Source organism: Hyposmocoma kahamanoa, unplaced genomic scaffold (assembly GCF_003589595.1).
Source record: "Hyposmocoma kahamanoa isolate Upper Pololo Valley unplaced genomic scaffold, ASM358959v1 198, whole genome shotgun sequence".
NCBI classification, from domain to species: domain Eukaryota; kingdom Metazoa; phylum Arthropoda; class Insecta; order Lepidoptera; family Cosmopterigidae; genus Hyposmocoma; species Hyposmocoma kahamanoa.
Genome location: NW_020653723.1, coordinates 303,113 through 329,393, shown reverse-complemented (window position 1 = coordinate 329,393; position 26,281 = coordinate 303,113). Strand labels below are relative to the sequence as shown.

Genomic DNA, 26,281 nt, shown 5'->3' with positions numbered 1-26,281 from the left:
TTGTAATTTTCAATTTTATAATTTTCAATTTTTTAATTTTCAATTTTATAATTTTATATTTAATGTTGTTTGTATTCGTGGTTTATTTTTTGGATTTGAATTGTATAATTATTTTGTTTTTCATTTTTTATTTGTTTCACATTATCTTATTTTATTGTAATTTTAGTATTTGAATAGCATAATACTAACCTTATTCCTAAGTTCTTTACTAACAAACTATGGATAACTGTCCGAAATAAAGTATTATTATTATTATTATATTATTATTATAATATCTTTTTTATGAAACCAATTTGGCACTGTTAATTTTTAGTTTCTAAATATTAAATTATTATATTAGTTTCGGATTGCCCCATAACCCAGTAAAACAATCAATGTAAATTCACTAGGTGATACTTAACGGTTACCATGCCGGACTGCCATGCAGAGGTTCTGGGTTCGAGACCCAGGCCAGGATAAATATGTGTATGGCCTATATTTATTTTTCTCGCGAGTTTGGGTGTCATTTGTAGTTGTCTATGTATGTGTCCATAGCATCCGCGACACAGGGTTTCCCTAGTGCGGGGCTATGAGTGTGTTGCATTATTATTATTATTGTTACGTGGGGCGCACTATATGGTCAAAAATGAATTTAGTGTTTCTCAAAATATTCTCCGTTAGCGTTAATGCACTTATTTCATACGAATGAACCTATTTTGAAAACATTTCTGCCACTCCTCCGTGACAATCTCTGAAACATATTTGTCATACTCTTCGACAGCTTCTTCAGGTGATGAAAATCGTTGACCGCGTAACTGGTTCTTAATTTTTGAAAATATATAAAAGTCACAAGGTGCCAGGTAAGGGACTGTACGCGAGATGGCTCATAAGATCAACGTTGTTCACCTTCAAAAATTAAAATTGTCTGTCTGGCAGTGTGAGAACTGGCATTATCGTGGTCCAAGATGATACGGCGTTTACGGTTGTTTTTACGGAGTTTGTCAATAACTTCCGGCAAACAAATGGTCGTGTACCAATCACTATTCGTGGTACAACAATTCTCCAAAGCAATAGTAGCCACGTGTTCAGCTTTATTAAAAAAGAAGCAATCATCCGCTTAGAGGCACTTTGCACGCGCGCCTCTGTTTGGTTTCGGCTCATCTCGAAAGACCCATACGCTCGATTGCTACTTTGTTTTGGGATCGTAACTATAAATCCATGTTTCGTCATCTGTTACTATGTCTCACACCAAATTTGATGCCTCTTCGTTGAATCTGGTAAGCATGGCATTGCACCAAGTGACGCGATCCGTTTTTTGAGCCTCAGTCAAATTGTGTGGGATCCACCGAGAGCACAGCTTTTTCACACCCAAATGTTTGTGTAGTATTATTGATTGTATTTGACTCATGCCTATTCCTGCCCGAATCTCATGGTATGTCACAAGACAACAGACAGCTGTTTTGATCATACGGCGCACAGCATCGATGTTTTTGTTGTTCACAGCAGTGGACGGGCGACTATCACGAAATTCGTCACTGAGATTCACACGACCGTATTTGAATCTGCAAACCAGCTACAAATAGTCGTCTTGCATGGTGCTTCATCGCCAAAAGCAGTTTGAAGCTGAGCGAAGTTCCGCTGAGCTGTTAAATTACACTAAAGTGGTAGAAAATCTTACTACGACAATTTTCACGAGATAAATCCATGGTTGATGAAGACAACCAATTTCTAAAATGACGCCACAATTAAAAAAACAAGTAACATTCAGATGAAACAAACTGTATTCTACGGCCAAAGAGTTACATTTTCAAATGAGGATAATTACTTTTAAAATATTGTTTATGTAAGGCCTGTTCCGGAAACTTATATTGCGCCCTATGTATTATTTAGATAAAACAGTTTTTCAAGAGAAAACCCGTTAACTACCGGTTCATCTATAAGAACATTATCAAAATAACAAAACCTGTCAATTAGTGTTCCAGAGCTGTCTGCCAATTTTTAACATTTCTTGCACAGGTTGGAACCATCACTCGAGTCGCGTATCACTTCATTATTATATCCTGTACATGATACTCTATCTATAAGAACATTGTTGTCAAAATAACAAAACCTGTCAATTCTGTGTTCCAGAGTTGTCTACAAATTTTTAAGATTTCTTACACAGGTTGAAACCATCACTCAAGTCGCTTATCATTGTCATATCATGTCTATGATAATATATTTTGACACCGTTACAAGTGACGAATCGTAGCTACTCTCCTGATGGAGAATTGATTTCCTGTTGGGAAACAATGATCTTATACGACTGACAACGACTGAAAGACGTGCCTTTAGGATGTTTTCGAATCTTCACGACACGGACCCCAGCAACCAGCCCCGAAAGTGAAAAGTGGTATCAAACGGAAAGGAACCTAGTGCAGCGATGAAATCCTCACTGCACTAACCACCTCCACCCTGCTTGCCTACAATATGCCTCTTCACGCCTCGTTTGAAGGACCCCATATCATAAGAGGGAGGGAAGACATGTGCCGGAAGGGAGTTCCATTTGTCAACCGTGCGGCAGAGAAAGGAGCCACCGAACCTTTTAGTACGCGATGGAATTCGGCAGGTAGTGAAACGGTGACTACGAAGGCCAGCACGCGTGCTTCTGAGCAGGAACGGGGAAGGGGGGATGAGGTTGAACAGCTCTTCAGAGCACTCACCATGGTACATGCGGTAAAAGGCGCTAAGCGATGCAACATCTCTACGCGTTTAAACATTCGCAGAGTTTTTGGGAAGAAGAAAGGATTTTTGACAAAGTTTTTTGCGAATTGGGCCAATATCGAATTAGCCATTTTGTGAATTGGGCATCCTAAGACTGGTAGCCATTTTGTGAAATGGTCATTCATCCATTAAGCCGTTGTCACATGTAACTACAACTGTTAGTAACAACCAATCTACATGCTTTCTATCATAAGACCAAAGTGATGATAGAAACGTATGCATGTAGACTATCTGATGTAGTCTAAAGACTATCCAAACTTTGCCATTTACGGGACTTATAACAGCTCCTGCATCGAACTGTCAATATCTCTCGAAAATCTCAGATAATGAACAGTTCGAAGAGATAATTTTTGTCTTCGGGCTCATTGCTAAGCCTGCTGGTCTATTAACGAAGAGCAGCTTCAAGGAGTTAATTTAAAAACCGGAACGCAATAATGTAACAACGCATTACTGCTTGGCGGTGGAAATAGGTAAGGTGGCAGTACTTCTCTGGACGAAATATATTTATTTGATTTTCAAGCATAAGGCTGCCTTTCCACCAGAGATGTGCGGGGTAGCGAGGCGGTGCGAGGATACGTTACGGACTCTTTTCAGCTATGCGCGCGGGCGGGGTACGGTGTGGTGGGGTGAGCGGTGGCAATATGTCAGTGACAGTTAGTGTCATACTTTCAGAAGCTCTAGTTTCCTATACGGATTTGCACACATTCCTCGCCCGCAGTCTTCGCACACATCTCTCGCTACTTTGTATGTGCAAATAACCCTTTTCCACCGGAACTGCGCTAAGCAAGTCAAGGAAAATGAAGTAACCCTTTTTGACAGTGACACTTTTCAAGGCATTCTGTCAATGCTTCTATACGTGTAATCTGTGGGTCAACTTTACGCAGAAGACAATCAACGACCTGCGCGTTCAGTACAACAACGCGCTCAGGGTTGTATTGGGTTTGCCACGGTACTGCAGCGCATCAGACATGTTCGCGGATGCTCACACGGATGGTTTCCATGCTATCCTTAGAAAGAGAGCTGCCTCATTAATAAGTCGTATCCGTTGCGGCACGAATGAGATTCTGCGCGTTGTGGCTGGTAGAGTGGATTGCCCGATCATGCTACATTGCATGAAACTGCATTTAAAACCATGTCGATGAATTATTTGCTATTTAATTTAATTTGTTTAATTATTCTATGTTTCTAAGTTGCCTTTTGTTTAATTTAAATTTGTGTATACCTATTGAATTATCTAAGCTAATATTATAAGTGTAAAATATGGACTGTAGTTGTCTGAGAATAAATGATTTTTGATTTGATTTGATTTTTCCTCGCACACCGCCTCACTACGTCACACATCTTTGGTGGAAAGGCAGCCCTAGTCGCGCTTATTCATTACTTTAAGTTTCAGTGTCGTTTCACGTTTCCCCTTCTATCTAACAATCTTGTCAACACAAGAACAAACCCAGTCAATTCAATGTACTCGTATTCCCTATCTCATCCTGCAAATGGCACACAATAGCGTCGCAGAAAACTGATAATCTATGTGACCTGCTTCTCGACAGCGACGTTTACATTATGACAGAAGTGGGTTACGGTGTCAAATACTCCCAGGTTCAATAGGTAGGTTTTCTAAAGGACTTCCCTTTACTGTGAGCTTGACATTTAAATATCATACAATAAAAGACAGGCGAATAGAAATTTTATAAAATAGGTGATGGGAATTAGCTTCGCATTTGAGAGGTCGATGGTTCGACTTAGGGTTGTTTCTGATGCTTGTTTTTTAATGAAAGTTGCCGAACGTCCTATTGTGTACAAAGCAAGATTGTAATATGGAAATCTTAAATAAGGTCTGGATTTTGTTCAATTTTATTATGTTATTCCTATATTTAATGTATATAAAAAAGATATTCATTTTAATCTATTTCACCATTGACTTACAATTATATGGACGTCGGGTCCGCGCTAAAAAGTATCCGAAATTATAGGGCGTTAAAATCGTATACAGAGCGTCATTCACGCTTTAGTCTTCGTTTGTTCGACTGACAGCGAAGCAAGCAAAATTAGACAGTACTGCGATGACATTACAATTTAAATTCAACGTTTTAGCTTTTTCATATTCCTTTACATGTCACTACGCTTAAATAGGTTGACTTGGGACATTTTTTTCGTGGTTTTTGTATTAGACCCGTCGTCCATTTATTTGTAAGCCAATGTATTTCACCGACTAAATGCGTAAACGCTGTTAGATAACGATATCGTATCCGAACCTAACGTTTAACTCGAATGTTCCGAATAATTCAGTCAAAACGCTTACCCTCATCGATGTCTGGAGGTAGCCCTCCGACGAAGACCTTGCGGCTGAAGCGCTCTCCGTGCTCGGATCCCGCCGACACGGGCGACGACCGCGCCGGCGAACCCAGCGCCGATACACACATCGATAGACCTGTGGAATATTGAGTTTTTCATTTGTATAGTTATTTTCAACTGCTGAAGAACCAGCCTTTTAACCGAATGTGGCATAAAAACCAAAGACATTTATTAAGATATATGTTTGACATAAAGAAATAATTAGTCGAAAAATAGTTTGAAATCGACGGCAGCAAAGAATAACCGGCTATCAGACTGTAAATTATAAAAATAAAAAAATGAAAATAAAAATTTGAGAAAATAGCATGTATTATATTCTGAATATTCTTCATATATTAGCTTTTTGTTTTATTAAATTTTTTATATGTACCTAACTAAATTAAAATTTGCTCGCGTTGTATGTGCTCGGATACACAGCGGAGTTTATCGTCGCCAATAAGTCTCCAGTCTGTCGGTGACACAAACCTGCTGCACTTAGTCTCGAGACGACATCCTGAGCCTGATCTGGCGGTACTGGCGGCGAGCCTGCGGCAGCGCCGCTGGCTACACTCGCTTCCTCCACGCCGGGAAAGAACGGTGACTTGCCTGCAACAAACAAACACTATCGTCAAACTACGTATGTCATTTTTAAAAGTATATAATATATTTAATACAAAATGCACCCTAAAGTTCTCCAGGAGCGAATACTATCCGATGCAGCCCGAACACCAGCAAATAGCTGAAGCTTTCTTTTTTTTTTCGACACAGTTATAATCAATCTCTTATTTTATGAAAAATGTTGTATCTATGTTTTACGTTGAAAATAAAGTCTTTTTTATTCAGTAGAGCACCTTGTTTCTGATAGATGGCGCTACGGCTAAAAAGTCGTTGAAAACGAAATACAAAGACCGGACAACAAGCTCATGGAAAAATTCTTGAGGTCCGCTGGTTCGATCCGTGGCTTAGTTGGCATAGCGTCTGCCACGGTTTGGTAGGAGACGTCGGTTCGAATCCGGCCGGATCGAAGGAATTTTTCCAAGCGTCCGATCTTTGTATTAATAATTATAACAAAATTCGTTTTTGTTTCTTTATTTTTTTTTCACAAAATTCGGGAGCAATAATATTAGTAAATAAATATGGCTGTTTACAAAAATAACAGATGTTCATTGGAGGTATTGAGATAGTTTGTTATTTGATTTGGAAAATTATTCAAAGGGACAAAATCTTAGGTACTTAACTAAATGTAAACAATCTTGATACATCTTTTTATTGAAACACATGCTTTACAAATCAATAGGTATAAAAATAGGCATGCAATTTCATATGAAGCTAAGTATTTGTGTTTTGTATTTGAAGGTAAGGGAAAATCATTTTATAAATGTATATTTCATTAAATAGACACCTCAAGATTGTTTACATTTATTTAAGTACCTAAACAGATGGACTATAGCTCGGAGAGCTAGTAGAGGATAAGCTAGATATCCTCCGGTCCCTCCAGCCGCTTAGGTTATTGGGAACTGGACAGACCTCGTTTTTCGGCGTCGGGAAGTGAGTGTGCCTTACAGCTCCGCCACCAATGAGGAGATTTGGAAGTGGACTTTAGAGTCGATGGCTTAGCGGTGGCAACCGCTAGTTGTGCAATGCACAACGAGAAGTGAGCATGCCTACAGCTCCGGTACCTATCTGGAAAATAGGGAGGGTGCTGTCCGTGCACCCGGGGCAGTTCACCAAAGGTACTACCTCTCGAAGAAGCGGATGAAGTCAAGTGACAGAGATCTGTGACAACCCTGTACACTCGCCGATCTGGGATCAGAACCTGAACCTGTAAGGTTCCTGTGCGCGCACAGGTTATAGTGCCCTTCTCGTATACTATAATCAAAAAAAGATATGAGTCTGTAGTAACTAACACAATTGTGAAATTATTACGTTGTCCGAATGTATAAATAAATAAACTAACCTGATCTGCAAGAAGTAATTCTCAGCTCATTTTCTATGAATAAAAATGACTCCCATAAATTAATAAATAAGCTTGTAAATACCGCCTTATCAATACCAAAGCCAACGACATTTAAGTTCAAAAATGTCAGTTATTTGGCTAGCGGCCAGTTACACCGATCAATGGTAGATATTCATCGAGATTGCTGCCTTTGCTAGATTTTCATAACAAATTGAGTTTTGCGTAAAACTCACTACGGAAACTGAGAAAGCATTTAAGAAATAAATGAACGTCAAAGTTTCTAAGTCATAAGTAAAAAAAATCATTAAACTTTATTCCACAGATAAGAATTACACTTGAACACGTAATTTTTTAAGCTATCTAAAGTTTCAGGAGACTGGTATCATGATTGTGGCATCACAGTACATTTGCTCGAGTATATTATATGCCTGTAGAAACATACGCAATTCTATTAACAAATATTAACCTTATGTATAAATAAATAAAGGTGCCACGATTTCGTTTAACTATGTTTTTTAAATGATTCTTTTATGGGGGATTGTAAACGTTTTTATCATAAAATTTCGGAGCATATTATATTACACATAAATCTAAATTTATTCACAACATTTTTTTTGTGACAAGTCTTATAAAGAGTGATTATTCAGGAGATTGCAAAACTTTCTATTTATTTTAAATTTCTTATCAAGGGTGTAATTTGGTTACCGGTTAAAATTAATTACAACTCTGATACTGTAGATGAAATAGACACATTTAACTTTCTTGGGTTAACAATCGACAAGAACCTTAACTGGAAGGAACACATCGAACAGATGTGCATGAACCTAAGCAGATTTGTTTACGCTTTACGAAGACTAAGGCAAACTGTCTCGCGAGAAGCTGCGTTGACGGCCTATCACGGCTACGTTTCGTCCGTGCTCAGCTACGGTCTTGTACTATGGGGTAACTCTGTAATCTTAGAAAGAGCGTTTAAAGTCCAGATGAAGTGTATTCGAGCAATTTGCGGTGTGTGATTCGATGACAGTTGCAAACCGCTGTTTAAAAAGCTGAACATATTACCTTTGCCATGCATGTACATTAGGGATATCTGCGTATTTGTCAACTCTCATCCTCAATATTTTAAAACACGCGGTGAAGCCATTCAAAGGCAAACTAGAGCAAAAATTATGAATCTCTTATACCAACCCCGTTGCCATAAAGTAATTTATAAGAATAACAGCTTCAACATGTGTATAATTATTTACAATAAATTACCAAACGAAATTAAATTGTTACAAGGACATACTTTTAAATTAAAATTGACAAAATGGCTTTTGACACATTGCTTCTATAGTAATAAAGAACACTTAGAATTTACAAATTCATTACATTAATTAGAAACTATAGAGACTAAAGAAACATTGAATCCCATTAACATTTGCACATCTGCTTGCAGGTTGAATACAATGTACCTAATTTTACTTAAGACCTTTGTAATTACTGTATTCTGGCAAATAAACGTATTCTATTCTATTCTATTGGTTGCATTACTTTAAGAATTGGTAAAAACCGGCGTGTATATATGAAATGTGATGTGAAATCAACCTTCAAAGACACGAGTTTGAGAAAATAAGGCAACGATATTACAGAATTGAAGTCTACGTGTTCGATAAAGATGTATGAAAAGACGACATGGGTCTAAATTCCACACAAATTTGATTCAAAGTGTACTCCATAGCGTTTAAATCTATTTGAAAAGGGCAATCCCTAGAGATTCTTACTAGATCTTCTCGGGGGAATCTGCCTTACGTATGAGCGGTAGAGTTTAACCAGTATGACAGTTTCAAGTGTAATTTGCTTACCTATGAAATAAAGATTGTTTGACTTTTACTTTGACGACGTTCGCAGTGAGCAGGCGATAACCAGGTAGTCATTCTAGCGAGTCAAGTCTGTTTCACGCGCACACATTGGAACTTAGTGACTGTAAATGTCATGTTACAGATAAAGCTCGCTAATGCAAAATGCGCTGTGTGCCACTCAGAGCTTTAAATCAGCTCTGAGGGGCACTGTCACTGCGAACGTCACCCTGAGACTAAAAATTGACAAGTCCTTTAGTTTATCTACCACCGTTCAAAACCGTAATTTCACATTATTGCTCGGCGGCAGAAATAGATAAGGTGGCACCTGGACGATTCTTTCACAAGCTCTATTGCAACAAAATACAAAATCTGGTGAGCCAAAAGGTCCCGGGTTCGATTCCCGGGCCGAGAGAAATATATGTATGGCCTACATTTATTTATCTGGTGTGATTTGTGGTTGTCTATGTGTGTGTCCATAACACCCGCGATACAGGCGCGGGATAGTTATTATTATTATTATTTTTACTATCGTCTGTAAGATACGAGGTTGTTGTTAACAGATTAGAAGGACATAGGCTACTATTTGCCACAGAAGTAAATATTAAAGGGGATGAAATAGGGGATTGAAATGTGTATGGAGAACCAATAAAACTATGTAAATGAATACCGCACAGAAGACTACTTGAAATACTTCTTCTACGCAGACTAAGAGTCGTATTCCAGAACTCTACTCAATACTCAAGTCAGGACTTGAGTATTGCAGTGAGCACTGAAAATCATACCCAAGCCCTTGCGATTAGGGTCGTATTTCCAGTGCTTGAAATCATACTCAAGTCTGCTCAAGTCCTGACTTGAGCATTGAGTAGAGTTCTGGAATACGATACAGGCTCGGGGCAATGCGGGGCTATGAATGTGTCCGTTATTATTATTATTTTTACTATCGTCTGTAAGATACGGGGTTGTTGTTAACATGACAAAAGCCGTTGCTTCATAGCCACAGATTTTCATCGTAAGATATTTTTAAATTAGAATTTCTATCCTAGAGTTTTCTAGAATGTTCTACAAATCCCAAAGTCGCCATATGCACACCAGACAGTCTATAAGGTCTGGCGTGACATCGTAAAATCCTTGGCTGTCTAGATTCGATGCGAATGACCTTTGGTGACCCGTAGGTTGGGGTCGGAGGTAGAGGTTAGAATATTGTTCAGAGTGGACAACATGGCGTCAGAAGCGAGAAAATAATTATTACAATAAAATGATTATAATTATTAATACAAGCCTCGAATACAAAAATAATTCTTGCGTCTATTTGCCAATGTACTGCAACCTTACTTATTATGCTGCCAAGCAGTAATGTGAGTTTACTAATAACTAAGGAAAAAGATTCTTTTATGGAAAACTGTATACGTTTTTTACAATATGATTCCGGAGCATATATTAAGATTAACATTTCCTAAGTTTGAAAAGTATTTTAATTTGAAAAGTCATATTACAAAATTGAATACTACGTGTTAGATAAAGATGTATGGAAATACAATGCGAGTCTAGATTCCACACAAATATGATTCAGAATGTATTCCATAGCATTTAAGTTTATTTGAAAAGAGCAATCCCTAGAGTTTCTTGCTCGTTCTTCTCAGGGAGGTCAGCGTAGTGAACGAGCAGTAGCTTAAAAAAGTGACGTTTTCAAGTGTAAACATTTTACCTATGGAATAAATGATTTTGACTTCGACTGCGATTCAGTTTTGGAGGATAAGAGTGTACGCGCACGGCACGAGATAATAGAAAATACGAATGTCGCTTGGTCATCTAGAGGTTACTGCCAAATATTTGTCCTTACAATCTCCGTCAAGACGCGGAAGAAATGAAAAGTTTTACATACACTTTCTCCTGTTGACAGTTCAACAGTTTTCAAAAAAACATTTTAGACTATTTTTTTTGTATGTATGTTACGCGATAACTCCGGTAAACATACAGTATACAAATTTACGTGTTACCGTAATGTATGTATGTTAACTAATTTGTGAACCGATAATGACGATTCTTTTGTTGTTGGAAAGAGGGTCCCATTTAAATTTAAAAGAAAATGTTCCACCTCTAAACGTGGGAAACTAGGGGATGAACCCGGCTTCGCGTACTTTCCGGTAACCAATTTCAATAAAACTTGGCAAATAGATGTAATTACACGAACTTTTGAGGTCGGTTTTTTAAGTACCGACGTTCGTCCCGTAACTTGGTATCGTATAAAGTTGATAAAATTGCGAACAACGTCACAGCATTTAAATAAGTTCATTGAAATAATGTAAAATCATGGCCTGCTTGACTAAATATTGATCTTAATTAAATTTTTGTTTCGAAATTTATATTAATTATTTTGGGGCAAGTTTAAAATTATTTATCAGGCCAGACAAGAACCTTGTTCAGCAGAGGACGTAATGTTTGTATTTAACAATTTAGGTAATTTTCATATAGTTTGTAATCAGGTCGAAAATTGAACTATGATCATTTTGCAAGGTAAACTCTGTCGCCACTGAGCTATTACTTCTATCAATGTGGATTAAAAATAATGCTGTAGACAAAATATAAAACTATGTAAGTAATATTATTTAATAAAAAATTATTTTAATTTATTTCGTAATTTCATTGAATTTTTTTGACAATGCCAATTGAAAAACAATGTCAATTTTACTATGATAAAATCTGGCTCGAGTATATTTTGAAAATTAGCTTTCCCTAATATTGTAAAGATAAAATTCAAATTAAAAATTATTTTCGCTCAGGAAAATTGCTAAAAAAATTATAATTAAGAAACCATTGTACTTACTCTTTCTGTACGGAAACCTCGGGCCTCGAATAAAAGGTGTAACCAATGGGATCGTATGCACCGACATAATATTATATAAACAATTATTTATTTATATTTTGCAAATACAGCAAATATTTCGTCACGTAGTTTTAGCGATTTTTTTTCTCTTCTATCAAAACGCGCGAGCTTTCTTGTACACGACAGACCCGGCGAATGAAAACAACGGACGATCGCGTTCCAATTTTGAAATGCTTATTTTTTTTACAAATTTTTTTTGGCGCTAAGAGTTTTATTGCTTCGTTCAAAAAGATTACATTTGTTTTTGAACAAACAAAATTTGCCTAAAACTGTTTCTTTAAAAAGACTCATCTTTCATTTTTGCGTCTCAAACAGAAACTACGTAAATATTTACCTAACTGCGCCTCCTTTATATAACTATGTACCTATAAGTACATTATTTGCTTCTATATTGCTTTGTTCCACTACTGGGCATGTAATAAACAATAATTGAGTGGTTCACATTTTTAATGATTTTGGCTAATGGCGTGAAATGGATCAGTATTTTAATTTCAAATACTTCAACAATACAGTGCCAAAACTTGATATATTCTGAAGAAATCAGTGTCAAATGTTGATTACTTTTGCAATCTTTTTTAGTTTTACACTTTCAAAAGTTGCCATTTTGTCGTCAAGCTGCTAACGCTGTTCTATTGAATATAAACTCGTGCAAAATCCGTTATTTTGTTTGGTATTTATTATTTCAACATTCGAGAGGACCCTCGTGTTAATTTATTAAAACTTGATTGTTAAACATTTCGGAGAAGATTGGTTTACATATGAAATTATAGAATTGTATACTTATATTACCGGGCAAGTACAATCAAATATAACCGAAGAAGAAATGACAGATAACGAAGATACATTGATGGTTGACGACGTGGCTATAAGAGTATAAAGGAAAATTAAAATTAGATTCAAGTTGTATTTTTTATTATTATAATAACAAAACTAGGCATGTTATCATAGTGTTGTTGTAAATATAGCTACGTTAATTCAGTTACAAAACTTGTTCAATTTTTAAATGGGAATAAAGTAAAAAGTTTAATACTGTGATTTTGTTTCTTCATATTGTTAATCTCTTAATTTTATCCCACTTTTCAGATAATTAAAAAAGTACCACTTAAAAATCAGTTTTCGGAAAAAATAATTCATTGCATTCTGTTATAACGCACATAACGCAGCTTGCTAGTGGATTAATCAATTAGTCTAACACACAGACACACTAAGGGTGTCCATATACCCGACTGAAAGCTAAAATATTAACTACGGCTTAATATAAACGCGTCGACCTGTACAAAGTTGCAGGCTTACAATGCGGGCCGCCATTTGTAGGTCATCGGCGGAGGAAAATCAATACTGTGTCATTGAAGTTACGAAGTAGGCCGTTTGTAGACGCAGTGTCCTTGTGGTGAGGTACAATCTTAGAAGATGGAAAACATTAAACGAAGGCTTCCAGTATAATGTCCTACGGGATTCTCATGTGGGGTAAAACGGCAAATATTCAAACCATATTTGTGTTGCAAAAACGAGCGATTCGTTCTGTGTACCGCTTAGGTTCTCGGGTTTCTCTCAGAGAAAATTTAAAGAGAATGGTATCATGACTGTGGCATCACAGTACATTTGCTCAAATATTTTGTATGCCCGTAAAAATATACATAATTTCATTTAGACAGAAGAATCCATAATATTAACCTTAGAACTAAGTCCAAACTCATGGTACTATGATTTCGTTTAACTAAGGTAAAAGGAGAATATTTATAAGAGAGAATATTAAAAGTATTTTAATTGAAAAGTCATATTACAAAATTGAAGAGTATGTTTTAGATAAAGAAGTATGGAAAGACAACAAGAGTCTAGATTCCACACAATTATGATTCAAAGTGTATTCCATAGCATTTAAGTTTATTTGAAAAGAGCAATCCCTAGAGTTTCTTGCTCGTTCTTCTTAGTAAAAATTTGCTCTTGGTACCTTAGAAGATGAAAAAAATAATACGCTCTATTTATTATCTATGCTGAAGTGGTTCTTTAAAAAATTTTGGCTCTGGCGGATAATTTTAAGTTCTTTTTAACCTCTGACACAAAAAGAGGGGAGTTAAAGTTTGACAGTATTTTTTGTGCGTGTCTATGTTACGAGATTACTTTGACAGATTCGCTCTGGACTTTTTGGAGGGAAAAGTGTCGTTTTTATTTTGACTTTCAATTATTTTGTGAAATCTAGTTTAAAGTGGAATAGGATAGTGCTATTGTGCCTTAATCGAAGATTAAAACGCGAAATTATACGAATCTCGAACTAAAATACCCGTATCGGCCCGTTTTAAGGAATCCCGAGTCAATCCAAGCACGCCGCCTCAAATTGCCTATCCTCTTTGTGGCGGCCATATTTACAGAGACATAATTAAACTTCATGTTTAGGCTGATGGCTTTGCCAAAGCCTTAATAAATAAAAAAAAAATTACTTTGACATTTCTGAATCGATTTCGATGATATTTTTTTGTTGTAATATAGTATATAGTAACAGGTAAGATGGCAGTACTTTCATGGATGAACTCTTTCTTATAGGGCTCTACTGCTGCTTAGCATAAATTTGAATGTGACGAAAAAAGTAATTAAAAAGTTTGAATTCAGATTTCGTGTTTTAACGTAAATATATTCATTTTAATCACGATTGTGAGGCAACACTAATGGACGTACCAGGTTACCAGGGTACCAGGGTACCAGGTGTTACCAGGGGTGAAGTTACCAGTGCTACACAAAATTAAAAGTCGTCATAAATATGTTATTTACGACGTACAGCGAACTCAAATAAGACTCTTCTATAAGCGCTACAGTGGCGAGGCAGTCGCACGTCTATAGTGCTTCACTTAAGGCATCGAGCTTAGAATAATAACGCATAGAAACCTAGTCCGCACACGCTAAGTGAGGCAAATTGAAGCGCGCCAAAAGGGCCTACACGAGCGGGCGGGCCTTCAGTGCTCAAGGTCAACTTGCACAGCGAACAGATCAAGAATTTTAGCTAAAAATGACAAAATGTGCGGTAAACGAGTGTAAAAATACGTCAGACAAACATAAAATAGATACTAACATCACATTCCACAAGGAAGTAACGCGTTTCAACTTGTATTTTTATATAAATATTCGCTAAAACCGAAAATTAACCTACTACTAAAACTAGCCTACATGAATTTGATTTTTGCCTCACTTGTGACAGTTCGTTTGATATGAAACTATCATTCATATGCGTTATTATTCTAAAGCATCGAGTATATAACCAGAAATAGAGACGAAATGTCATTTAATTATATCATTCCGGTGACAACTGCGCTCCGATTGGCCAGCCCGAATTCGAAACAATTGACGAGTGTCGTCGATTGTTTCACTTCAAATCGACCAGTTAACTTGAGCTTTGCTATAATGGACGAAAATTGCAAAATTACATATTTAATATTTAATTACCGATGAAATTTGATTCCGTTTGTTTTGTAATTAGATGTTTTGTTGTTTTACACACAGGTCAGTTGTTGGCGCTGTCTATATGTCAGTGCAATCGAGAGTTGATATTTATAAGTGACGTATCACTGATGGGTTACCAGGAATATATGGCCCTTATTTCGTCTCTCTTTCAGGTTATATATTCGATGACTACTTATTTAACATTGACTTTGAATAACCTTTTTATGTCAGTCATCAGATTAAAACAGTAAACGAATGACACAGAGCACACAAAATGGCGGACAATCACCGAAAGGAAGGCCATAGATAATGAAACACTTCCTCTCAACGCATGCCATAGAGCAGCTAGCTGTGTATTCACTATGTACTTACAATAACCATTATTTACAAGTGCAAACCTACCGACCAATACGCTGCTCTGTCGTACACTAACTAAAATGCATCTAAGTGACAAATGGTCAAATATCCGTTATAAACAGCATAAGATAGAGCACAAAATTCTCTTTTACAATTAGTTAACGTGATTCCAGTTATCAGAACTTACCCTAATGATGAATAGCTGAAATATCATTCAACAATTTCAACATCCTAAAATTGGGATCAAATCAATCAAATCAAATCATTTATTGCTGTAAATGTGGTAAGTACAATATGATGGTAGTGTTACAGAACGTTGTTTCACACATTTAGCCATTTATGACATGCAATATTTAATTATAAACAATTCGTTAAATTATAAAAATGGCGACTTCTTCCAAGCATGCGAAAATATGTCAAAATTATGAAATTAATACAATGTCCCTAATTTAAATCATTCTTACAGATAAATAACTCAATTCATAATTATTATGTCCTTAATTTAACATACTCCAATAGATAATCACTCATATATGTTACATAATTCATTGTCGTAGTCAATACCATAAATTCAATATATGTCAACGTTCCTCAAAAAAATCAGTCAATTTGTAATAAATTCTGTCTTTAAGCCATGCAATAAGTCTCTTTTTGAAGGTTTGGTTTGGTAGCATTTTTATATCCTTTGGTAGAGCATTATATATTTGGACACACATACCATTACATTGGTTTTTGTAACTAGATAGTCTAGGTTTACTGTTATAGACCAGTCTATTAGGGTCTCTTACATTTATACTATGGACATCGCTAATTTTTTTAAAGAGGTGAAAGTTTTGTTTAACAAACCATGCCACTTCAAAGATATACATGCACGGTAACGGCAAAATTCCCAAATCCTTGAACAAAGGTGCGCAGGATTCACGTGGCGGGACTCCAGTCATTGCCCGAATACACTTTTTCTGAGCTATGAACAATTTTTTACAGTCAGTTGAGTTTATTATGACATGTCAAAAAATTATTATATCACTTAGCAAAGCTTTAGTTAGCGGGCGGCATTACTATCAAACGCGATATTCTTACAAAAAAAACGGGGAAAACAATGGCTATTGTTTTTTCTGCATTTCTCCCTTGGTTGTTTTCTTTACAATAAACTCCATCGAGAGCTCCACATTTTTTGTTCGAATGTAAGAAGAGGTTAGCAAAATGATTACGAAATTTAAATTATGAGGATATGGAAGAGTTGGTTCATCCAGCAGTCTGACACAAACATAATGTTTCGTTGTACTCGTACACACAATCACACACACACGCACTCGCACTTTTTAAGCAGTCAACATTACTGTGTTCCGGTTTTGAAGGGTGCTGGTGAAATTACAGGCACATGCGACTTGTTAACTTACGTCTCAGCGTGACGGGTGCTGTGGCAATGCCCCTCAGATCTTTGAGATTAAAAGCTCTGAGTGGCACTGCAACTGTTATGGACAGGCGAGTAAATTATCATCAGGCGCACGACTTGTTCGTCCCGTCCCAGATATTATAAAAAAAACAAACGCGCGCCCGCTTACACCTTCGCATAGAAAAATTATTTAATTTCTCTGTCATTTTTTTTCTCTCATACATAAACATAAACTGCCTACGTGGCCGAACGGTTACCATGCCGGACTACCATGCAGAGGTCTCTGGTTGAATTCCCGGGCCGGGAGAATTATTTGTATGGCCTACATTTCTCTCGTGAGTTTGGGTGTAATTTGTCGTTGCCTATGTATATGTCTATGGCACTCGCGACTCAGGGCTTCCCTAGCGTGGGCTATGTTGAATGTGTACGTTATTATTATTATATACTTTTTGGTTGGTATATATATATGCTCAGTAATATTTGTTGCGTTTTATTTATTTTTATTTATTTCATTTGTGATCGAGCTACTATTCAACGGCCATTGCAATATTTTGGTGTTCTGCTCTTCGAAGGCGAGTCGATGGCGAAGATAATACTTTACATTTTTAATTTGAAGACTAAATGGCTGTTTGAAGATACGCATAGTAATTTCCATGATAGTTTTAGTAAGGCAACTTCATCGTCATCATATCAGCCGGAAGACGTCCACTGCTGAACATATGCCTCTCCTAAAGATTTCCAGACCCGCCGATCGAACGCGACGGGCATGCATCGGTTACCCGCCCGCCGTCCATACCAGGTCATCCGCACATCAAGCAGGGGGCCGTCCCACTGAACGCCTTCCGGTTCGTGATCTCCATTCAAGAACCTTTCTGTCCAAATGGTCGTCAGTTCTACGAGCTATGTGCCCATTCATTGCCCACCACTTCAGCTTGCTAATCCTTCGAGCTACGTCGGTGACTTTCGTTCTTCTACGGATTCGAACACGCAGAGAAATGCCGAGCATTGCTCGCACCGTAGCTCATCATTATCAGAGGAAATACTGGATCCCAAACTGGTGGTACGGAGAAACCATCTCCCTGTTGAATAGATTAATATTAGACACAACTGGTTAATGACTGTACCACCTCAGTCAATCGTGACCATGGGTCCTGTAAAGGGCCCGAAACCTTGCTTTGGCCATTGGCCATTGGTTTCAAGAAAAGTACCAGACAATTCTGCACCAGATTCCAAACTTATAACTCCCCTCTTTTTGCGTCAGGGGTTAAAAATACAACCGTAACAGTATAATCCATTTTACAACGGCTTGTAGTATTCTTGTGTTTAAAATCCTATTTACCAGGTTAACACCGACACCTTGACCCGGTTCAACTGAAGTCAACACCGATCCACTGTTACACATCGTGCTCCTTATTGAACTGCTCTGTTTAATAAGTCGCACACTGAGAATAATAATGTCAACATACTAAAAACTAATTTTATTTACTTTTAACGTCATCTTGGATTTGAGAGTACGAACTTTATAATGCAAAAACCGCCGTGTACGCTGTTTGCCTAAAATTTGCTATATGACATAATGACGTTATGCTTTATAAGAGAAACGGGGCTTAGGAGACATCGCCATACTGACTTTTTTGGTAGTGACAGAGATCTCTGAGTTGTAGAACGATTTACTAATAACTCCGTGAATGATAATAGTACAGGATTCCTGAGCCAGATCTACGCTGGTTAGTGGATAAGCTGTAGAGTAGTTTTTATTTTCGTCGTTTAAAATTAAATTTCATGGCATAATTTGTTTTTATGAATCCTTTACGACGATATTGCATAATAAGAAATGTTAATTTACATTGAAGAGATTACGAAAAATAGTTATACTAAACGAAATTCTCAAAAATAACTTTATTTCATTGTTTTATGTGAAAATTTGTACATTAACTTCGAAAACTATGTACTTCTGAAAACTGCTGTCAGCTGTTATTATTTCATAAAGTAGGAATTGTGGTTACAATATTAACAGTTATATCTGCTAAGAATGTATGTCTAATTTTATGGCAATTCCATCATAAACAAATAGCCCTAGATAAAACTTAATTATATGTTTGTTTGTGCAAAACAAAAACACCTGCGCAGACGCACCTGCGTGCGCAGGTGTCATTCTGCCACCCCGTCCCACTCCGAGCTTGTTTACGGACAGGTATAAATATCAGAGTTGCACAAGCAAGCACGCCTTTCTATCGCTGCACGTCTGAGGGAACGCACCTCTTGCTAGAAGCGTTTATACTGCTATTCGGCTTACATAAAAATGTGAGTTAATTCATGTTACAATAACGATTATTTATTTGCTACTTTAAACGTAATTAGTGTTAAGTAAAATGATGATTATTCGCTAGGAACGAACTTATTAAGCTGTCGCAAATATATAAAATGTATCTAATTTATGCATGTTTTAATTTAAAACCCTCCCCTTATGAGTAAAGACAGATGAAGTAACCTCGGTCGTTTTACACTGCATTCAAAAATCTTCATTGAGTAAGAAATTGCCGTTGTCACAGTTTTCAAAATTTTAATTTTGCATTAATCATTACACAAAATCAAAAATGTTGCATTATGCCACTGTCATTCTTAGTGTGCGAAACCTGCTCGCATACTAACGCCATCTAGTTCGCGTGCGTAAAACTATTACGAATTTCGATAATAAAGTTAAAACCTCAATTACGGATTTTTACATAGTTATTGAGTTTTTGTTAACGCTAAACTCAAGTGGTAATGAATGTATGCGTAATTATTATTCATTATAGAATATTTTTGGAATATACGGAGTCGTACACACACAGGTCAGTTGTTGGCGCTGTACTATTTAGAGTTGATATTTAAAACTGGTATAAGGCCTGGATGGATTATTTCGTCTCTATTTCTGGTTATTCACTCGATGCATTTTGGTAACTTTCGAAATATTGGAACCTCCCGCCTCTTGATATCATTAAAAAAAGTCCCCCAATTGTAATACCACAGCTGCTTTCTATTTAAATAATGGAAGAAGGCAGTTAAGCGGATTTGGTACAAAACCTCCAAGGATTTAATAAAATTGAAATAAGCAGAGTTTAAATGCAGAGCCATTTTCATTTTGTTAAATCGAGTGGGTGAATGAGTTGGTGGATATTTCTTTTACGAGTGTTGTCACTCGCGCCATCTATCAGCAACTTATTGTAACAATAGTTCATAGGTAACCAAAAGTGCTATTTCTGAACGTAACTTATGAGGTGTTGGCAGGTGGAGAAAATGGCAGGTTTTTGAAATTACAAGTACAGTTTTTGCAGATTATTTTAATTTTAAGTATATTATGAAGAAAGTACGAAGTAATAGTGATGAAGAAAGCTAAAACTATATGCCTTATTTTAAACCATATTACAAAACTATCCTGAGAGGTAAAACATAAATATTGACTTCCGGCACTTAGAAGACTACATAAAAACCCAAATACGTCAACTAAGTAATTTATAAGAAAGTGAAAACGTGACGTACCTATTACAAACACAATGGAAAATATTTATTGCGGATCCCGATAATTAAACGACGACATGGTTCAAAGGACTTGTAACCAAGCCAAAACCTTTTAAAAAAATGTTGGCTGGAGAGGGGGATGACAACATGGCGAAGGAAATTTGATTAATCTTTATTGAAAATAGGTAATTAAGTAAATATAAATCATTCTTTAGGTATTTGCATTGACTTACAAATAAATAGACGACGGGTCTAATACAAAAACCACGAAAAAAATGTCACAAGTCAACCTATTTAAACTTAGTGACATGTCAAGAAATATGAAAAAACTAAAACGTTGAATTTAAATTGTAATGTCATCGCAGTACTGTCTAATTTTGCTTGCTTCGCTGTCAGTCGAACAAACGAAGACTAGAGCGTGAATGACGCTCTGTATACGATTTTAACGCCCTATAAGTTCGGACACTTTTTAGCGCGGACCCGACGTCCATATAATTGTAAGTCAATGGGTATTTGACAGGTGTCTATAGATAGATATTGTTGGTAACAAGTGTTTATTTTAACCCACTTCAAAAAAGGAGGACGTTCTCAATTGGACTGTATGTTTTTTTGTGTACGTTACGCGTTAACTCGATAAATTGAGAACCGATTTTGATGATTCTTTTTTTGATGATACCTTAAGAAGGTACCTTAGCATTGGTTCAATTTAAATTTGAAAAAAATATTCCACCTGTAAGGGTGGCAAACTAGGGGATAGAATCCGGTTTCGCGCATTTTCCGATAACCGTTTTCAATAACACTTGGCAAATAGATGTGATCCCACGAACTTTCGAGGTCGGTTTTTTAGTACTCTATACTAAGATTATTCAATAACTAATAATTCTTGTTCCGGTTCAGAACAGTGTTAGAAATCTGGACGTAGTGATGGATGGTAAGCTTCGATTTGAGGACTACGTGGGCAATAAGTTTGGAAAATGTTTTGAAGCTCTTAAATCCTTAAAGAGAATTCGGTCATATATCGATGGTGCTACGAGGCCTCTGGTGTGTAATGCATTGCTTTAATTCCAGCTTAGCTATTGTGATTTAGTGTACGGACCATTCTATGTACAGTAGAGCACCCTGTGAAAGAGTTCGTCCAGGGAAGTACTGCCACCTTACCTATTTCTGCCGCCAAGCAGTAATGTAACTGTGTTTCAGTTTCAAACGGTCTTTTACCTATGTGAATAAACGCCGAAATTGCATTTGGAGAGTTTTTTTTATAATACCACGTGAAGGGACGAACAAGTCTTGCGCCTGGCGGTAAGCGACACGCCTATGAATAACAATTGCTGAGCTTTAAATCTCAAAGATCTTAGGAGCACTGCCACTGCGTCCGTTACCATGAGGTATAAGTTGACAAATCCTATATGCCTTATTCTCTTCTTATTTAAATACTGCTCGACAGCAGAAATACTTAAGGTGGCAGTACTTCCCTCATCGATTATTTATCCTGAAATAGAGACAAGTCATGTAATTTGTTTGAAAACTATTCTGCCATAACATTACTGTGACAACCGCGCTCCGATTGGCCAGCCCGAGTTCGAAACAATTGACGGGTGTCGTCAATTGTTTCACTTCAAATCGGCCAGTTAACTTGAGCTTTGCTATAATGGACGAAAATTGCAAAATTACATATTAAATTACAGAATATTTTTGGAATATACGGAGACGTACACACAGGTTAGTTATTGGCGCTGTCTATATTTCAGTGCAAACGAGAGTTGATATTTATAAGTGACGTATCACTGATGATTTACCAAGAATGTAAGTCCCTTATTTCGTTTCTATTTCTGGTTATAATAATATACTCGATGGCTTTCCTAGACGATTCTTTCATAAGGAGCTCTACTGCTACTACCTAGGAGTCAGGTGTCTTTCTTTACCAGAAACCTTCGTACGCCTTTTACAACTTGAATTGGTTTTTATTTATTTTTTTATGTTTCTGTTTGTTTGTTTGAAATGTGTTTTCCGTGTCAAATGAAGCTACTCAATTTACAATACAAAGTGAAGTTTTGTAACTAAATAGTACATCGCATAATGTCAATTGCAACGTGAAAAACGTGCAGTTGTATTGCCACTCAGAGCTTTAAATCATAAACATCTGAGGGACACTGCCACTGCGCCTGTGACCCTAAAACTCCGTCATGCTGCAACTGTTTCCACGCACATTTTGCAGTCTGTTTCTTTATGTTTAGTTGCGGTTGATAAATGTAGGCATGTAGAACGATTGTTTGGACGACGCGAAACGGAAAATCATTTCACGGGTAATGAATTGTCAATTGTAGAATGTAATTTCGCTAAGTTTGTAATGACGATCGTCGTAATAATTTCATTTCTCCTATCCTTTTACCCCACATTAGATTTAATATTAGGCCAAATCCCCGTCGGCGTAAAACATTTTGTACTGCATGTATACAAAAATAACACTTCCGCAGTATTTCTACTATATTTGTTTAAATTTTACATATCGCACAGTTAATACAATAGTGTATTAACTCAAAAAGTGGACTTTCTCAGAATCGATGAAAAATTAATTACTCATTAAATTTTATTGAATTGATATTCAATTATTTTTTGTGAAATTACTCCACTAGTTTGTTATAATTATTAATACAAAGATCGAACACTCAGAAAAAGCACTCAGAAAAAATTCCTTCGATCCGGTCGGATTCGAACCGACGTCTTCTTGCATACCGTGCCAGACGCTATACCAACTAAGCCACGGAACGAACCAACGGACCTCACGAATTTTTGATGATCAAAATTATTTTTTTTTTACCCTAACTTTGATGCATGCTACATAAAAAAAAATATTGTGTAAAATATTCGCATGCCAAGTTTATGGCGAAATTAACGATCTAATATAATGTACTATAAGACCTGCAATGTCAACTATATTTTTCAGCGAATAAATATATTGTATTCTTGTAAACATGTTTGTGCTTCAAATGGATAAATAAATAAATTTATTATGACTATGTGCATTGGTAAATGGGCCTTACGGTATCTGTGTGGCATTGCAACTGTTATGGACTGGCGTGTCGCTCACCATCAGGCGCACGACCTGTTGTTCCCGTCGTTATGATACGCTTAATAATTATTAGTATATATGTTTTTTGATGGCCGGTGATACGCGACACGCCCATCCGTAACAGTTGCAGTGTCACTGCGCCCGTCACTCTGAAACATGAGTAAACAAGTCAAGACATTTTAAATACTTGGCTTGTGGAAATCGGAAACAACGACGGTACCATAAACACCCAGACCAGAGACAATGGATCGAACCTGGGACCTCAGAGATGGCGACACTACGAAAACCGATGTTCAAGTCACTCGACCACGGAGGTCATGTGGCAGTGGGATGAATAAATATAGACTAACTATTGTTAATATTTACTTATTCATGACGATCTTAGAAGGGACTCGTGCCGAGCAGTGGGACTTATGATATACTCATATTGTACAGTAGTATAAATTAATTCTTTTTTTCTCCTTTTTTGCAAGAACGTAATCTCTACGCATGCGCAGGATGAGCACATGTAGGGTCTTTGGTCTTGTTATTACGTTAGTATCGAAAAAAATACACATTATCCTGTCTCCCAACGGGGTAGACAGAGGTTATGGACCTCTGCGCCCTACGCTTATTACTTACGCGTCTGACATAATTTCGATTTTCCTTTTCAAGTTGTAATATAATAATAACAATATGTTAAAGAAGATACTAAAGCCGGCTATGATTGTAATCGTCCCCATATCTTACTGTGGGGTGTCGTAGTAAGCGGCCAGGTGATCGGTCGGATAGCAGTTGGAAATAATATCGTCCACAATCTTTCTCTGGTGTGTTTATTTATTTATTTATTCTAATTACAACGGTCACATCCCATTACAGCAATTAGCAAGAATAATAATAATTTATCTTTTCCGCCATGTGAGAGGCAAGAGTCTAAAATAGATAATAATAAGAAAAAAAACAAAACAATAATAATAAAAACAAAAAAATCATCATATGGGAGGCAATATTTATGAACAGGTGGACTCGCACTCATTCTTCTCGCAAAACATTATACAATTATTTAAGATGTTCTTCCATCCATCCCCATACATATTACATTCAAGCCTGTAAGCCAAGAGTGCGTTGATTAGAGTCAGTATTCGACAGAGAGGGGACTGTGCATGTGCCGACAGTGCCGACGCGCGGCAGGGCAAACAGGAGACGTATAGGACGCTCAGCCGGTTGTCGAGATCAATCAATAACAAAGGACCAAATTTTAATTTTCATTCTCATTAAAATTTGGTCTTTGCTCTACGCGCTCTAACCCCAGAATGCCCAGGAGAAATGAAGTGGGATATAAATGCGGATCATATGTATATATGCGCTTGTACAGATATCTTAGGAATGCCTTCTGGACTTTTTCTAACATCAGAGTGTAGGTGCTTTCGTGAGGGTGCCACACACAACTATGCGCTTCAAGTTTATTACGCACAAGTGCGTGTTATATTTTGTTAAACATTTATGTTATAATAATAAAAATTTAGCATATACATATACATATAGTCCCACTGCTGCATAGGCGTCTCACAATGATAGAGTTGATGCTGTGATTCAATCTTCAGACTGGGAACTTGAAGCACAGTTAAACATCGACTGAAAATGGTAATGCTGGCCATATAGAACAAAACACCCCTGGACCAGACTTGTTTTTTGTGGCAATAGACATATTCACTAATTTAAAATCAGTTATTCAGATGTACAATTATACAGACAATTCTGCCGTAGTAAAGGAAAGTGCAGTAACTAGCATTTTTGACGAAAAACAAGATCTATATTTGGCTCTAACTCACGTATCAAAATTCCCATGGAAACCCTGTAATACAGGAAGTGAAACTGCAGTAACTTAGTACAATATATAACATTTGCTAATAAAAAGTGCAGTAAGATTAATTACTATATAATTTTTGAGTCAAATTTGAGTCAATGGCGATGGAATTCTAGCAATAAACGCAGTATTATTTTACAAAATCTACCATCCCAGAGCCAACGATAACTGCAAGGACCTGGGGTTTGTCAAACTTCATTGAATGTGTAAATTTTTTCCATGACATGCCCGCAGACTGCAGACTTGTTTACGCGACGATGTTTGACATCAGCTATATGTTCTTTGACGCGGGTACAAATACTTCGCTTCGTTTGTCCAATACAAGAGAGACCGCACTCACAGTCAAGCTTGTAAACTCCTACATCCTGTAAAGGGATGTTACATCTCACGGGTCTCAGGAACTGAGAAATCTATTTATTTCTATTGTTTAATGTTAATCGTAATGTGATTAAGGGTTTAACTCCAGAATATATCTGGGAATAATATTTCTGCGATTTCAACAAATAAATAATACAGAAATTTTCTTTGTTTCATTCTAATTTTATAAATTACGAAATTAATATATCTATATAAAATACTATATTTTATCATCTCTTTATATTCCCAATCCAATTAACACTTAGTCCGACTTGGGAAATAAAAATAGAAATCATTTATTCCTTGAATAACCAGTTGTGTATATGTTACGTTGATGTTTAGTAAGAAAATACCAATAAATTGTGAGTTTCGATTGTGTAAAACATTAGAAAATAGCAACAATATGAAGTGTATTTTTTACAAAAACTAGTAACAAAAAAAAGTAGTATAAAAGTAGTAACGTAATAGATACTGCAGTTATTTATTATATATATTATTATTAATTTGATTTTAATATGTAGTTTCTAGATTAATTAGCAGTACGATATTGATCTAATAACAAGTGCAGTA

The 26,281-nt window shown here is 36.6% G+C and overlaps 1 protein-coding gene across 1 annotated transcript in view; it reads right to left on the bottom strand.

Annotated features, from left to right (window-relative positions):
• Nucleotides 1-11,881, bottom strand: part of LOC113226732 (translational regulator orb2) — a 26,550-nt gene extending 14,669 nt beyond the window's left edge. Inside the window, exons 1-3 of the mRNA XM_026459456.1 lie at nucleotides 11,693-11,881; nucleotides 5,560-5,679; nucleotides 5,042-5,170 (exon numbers count right to left, since the gene is read on the bottom strand). Of these exons, the coding sequence (XP_026315241.1) occupies nucleotides 5,042-5,170; nucleotides 5,560-5,679; nucleotides 11,693-11,759 (316 nt within the window). The 5' untranslated portion in view covers nucleotides 11,760-11,881. The remainder of the gene's footprint in view (nucleotides 1-5,041; nucleotides 5,171-5,559; nucleotides 5,680-11,692) is intronic.
• Between the last annotated feature and the right edge of the window lie 14,400 nt (nucleotides 11,882-26,281).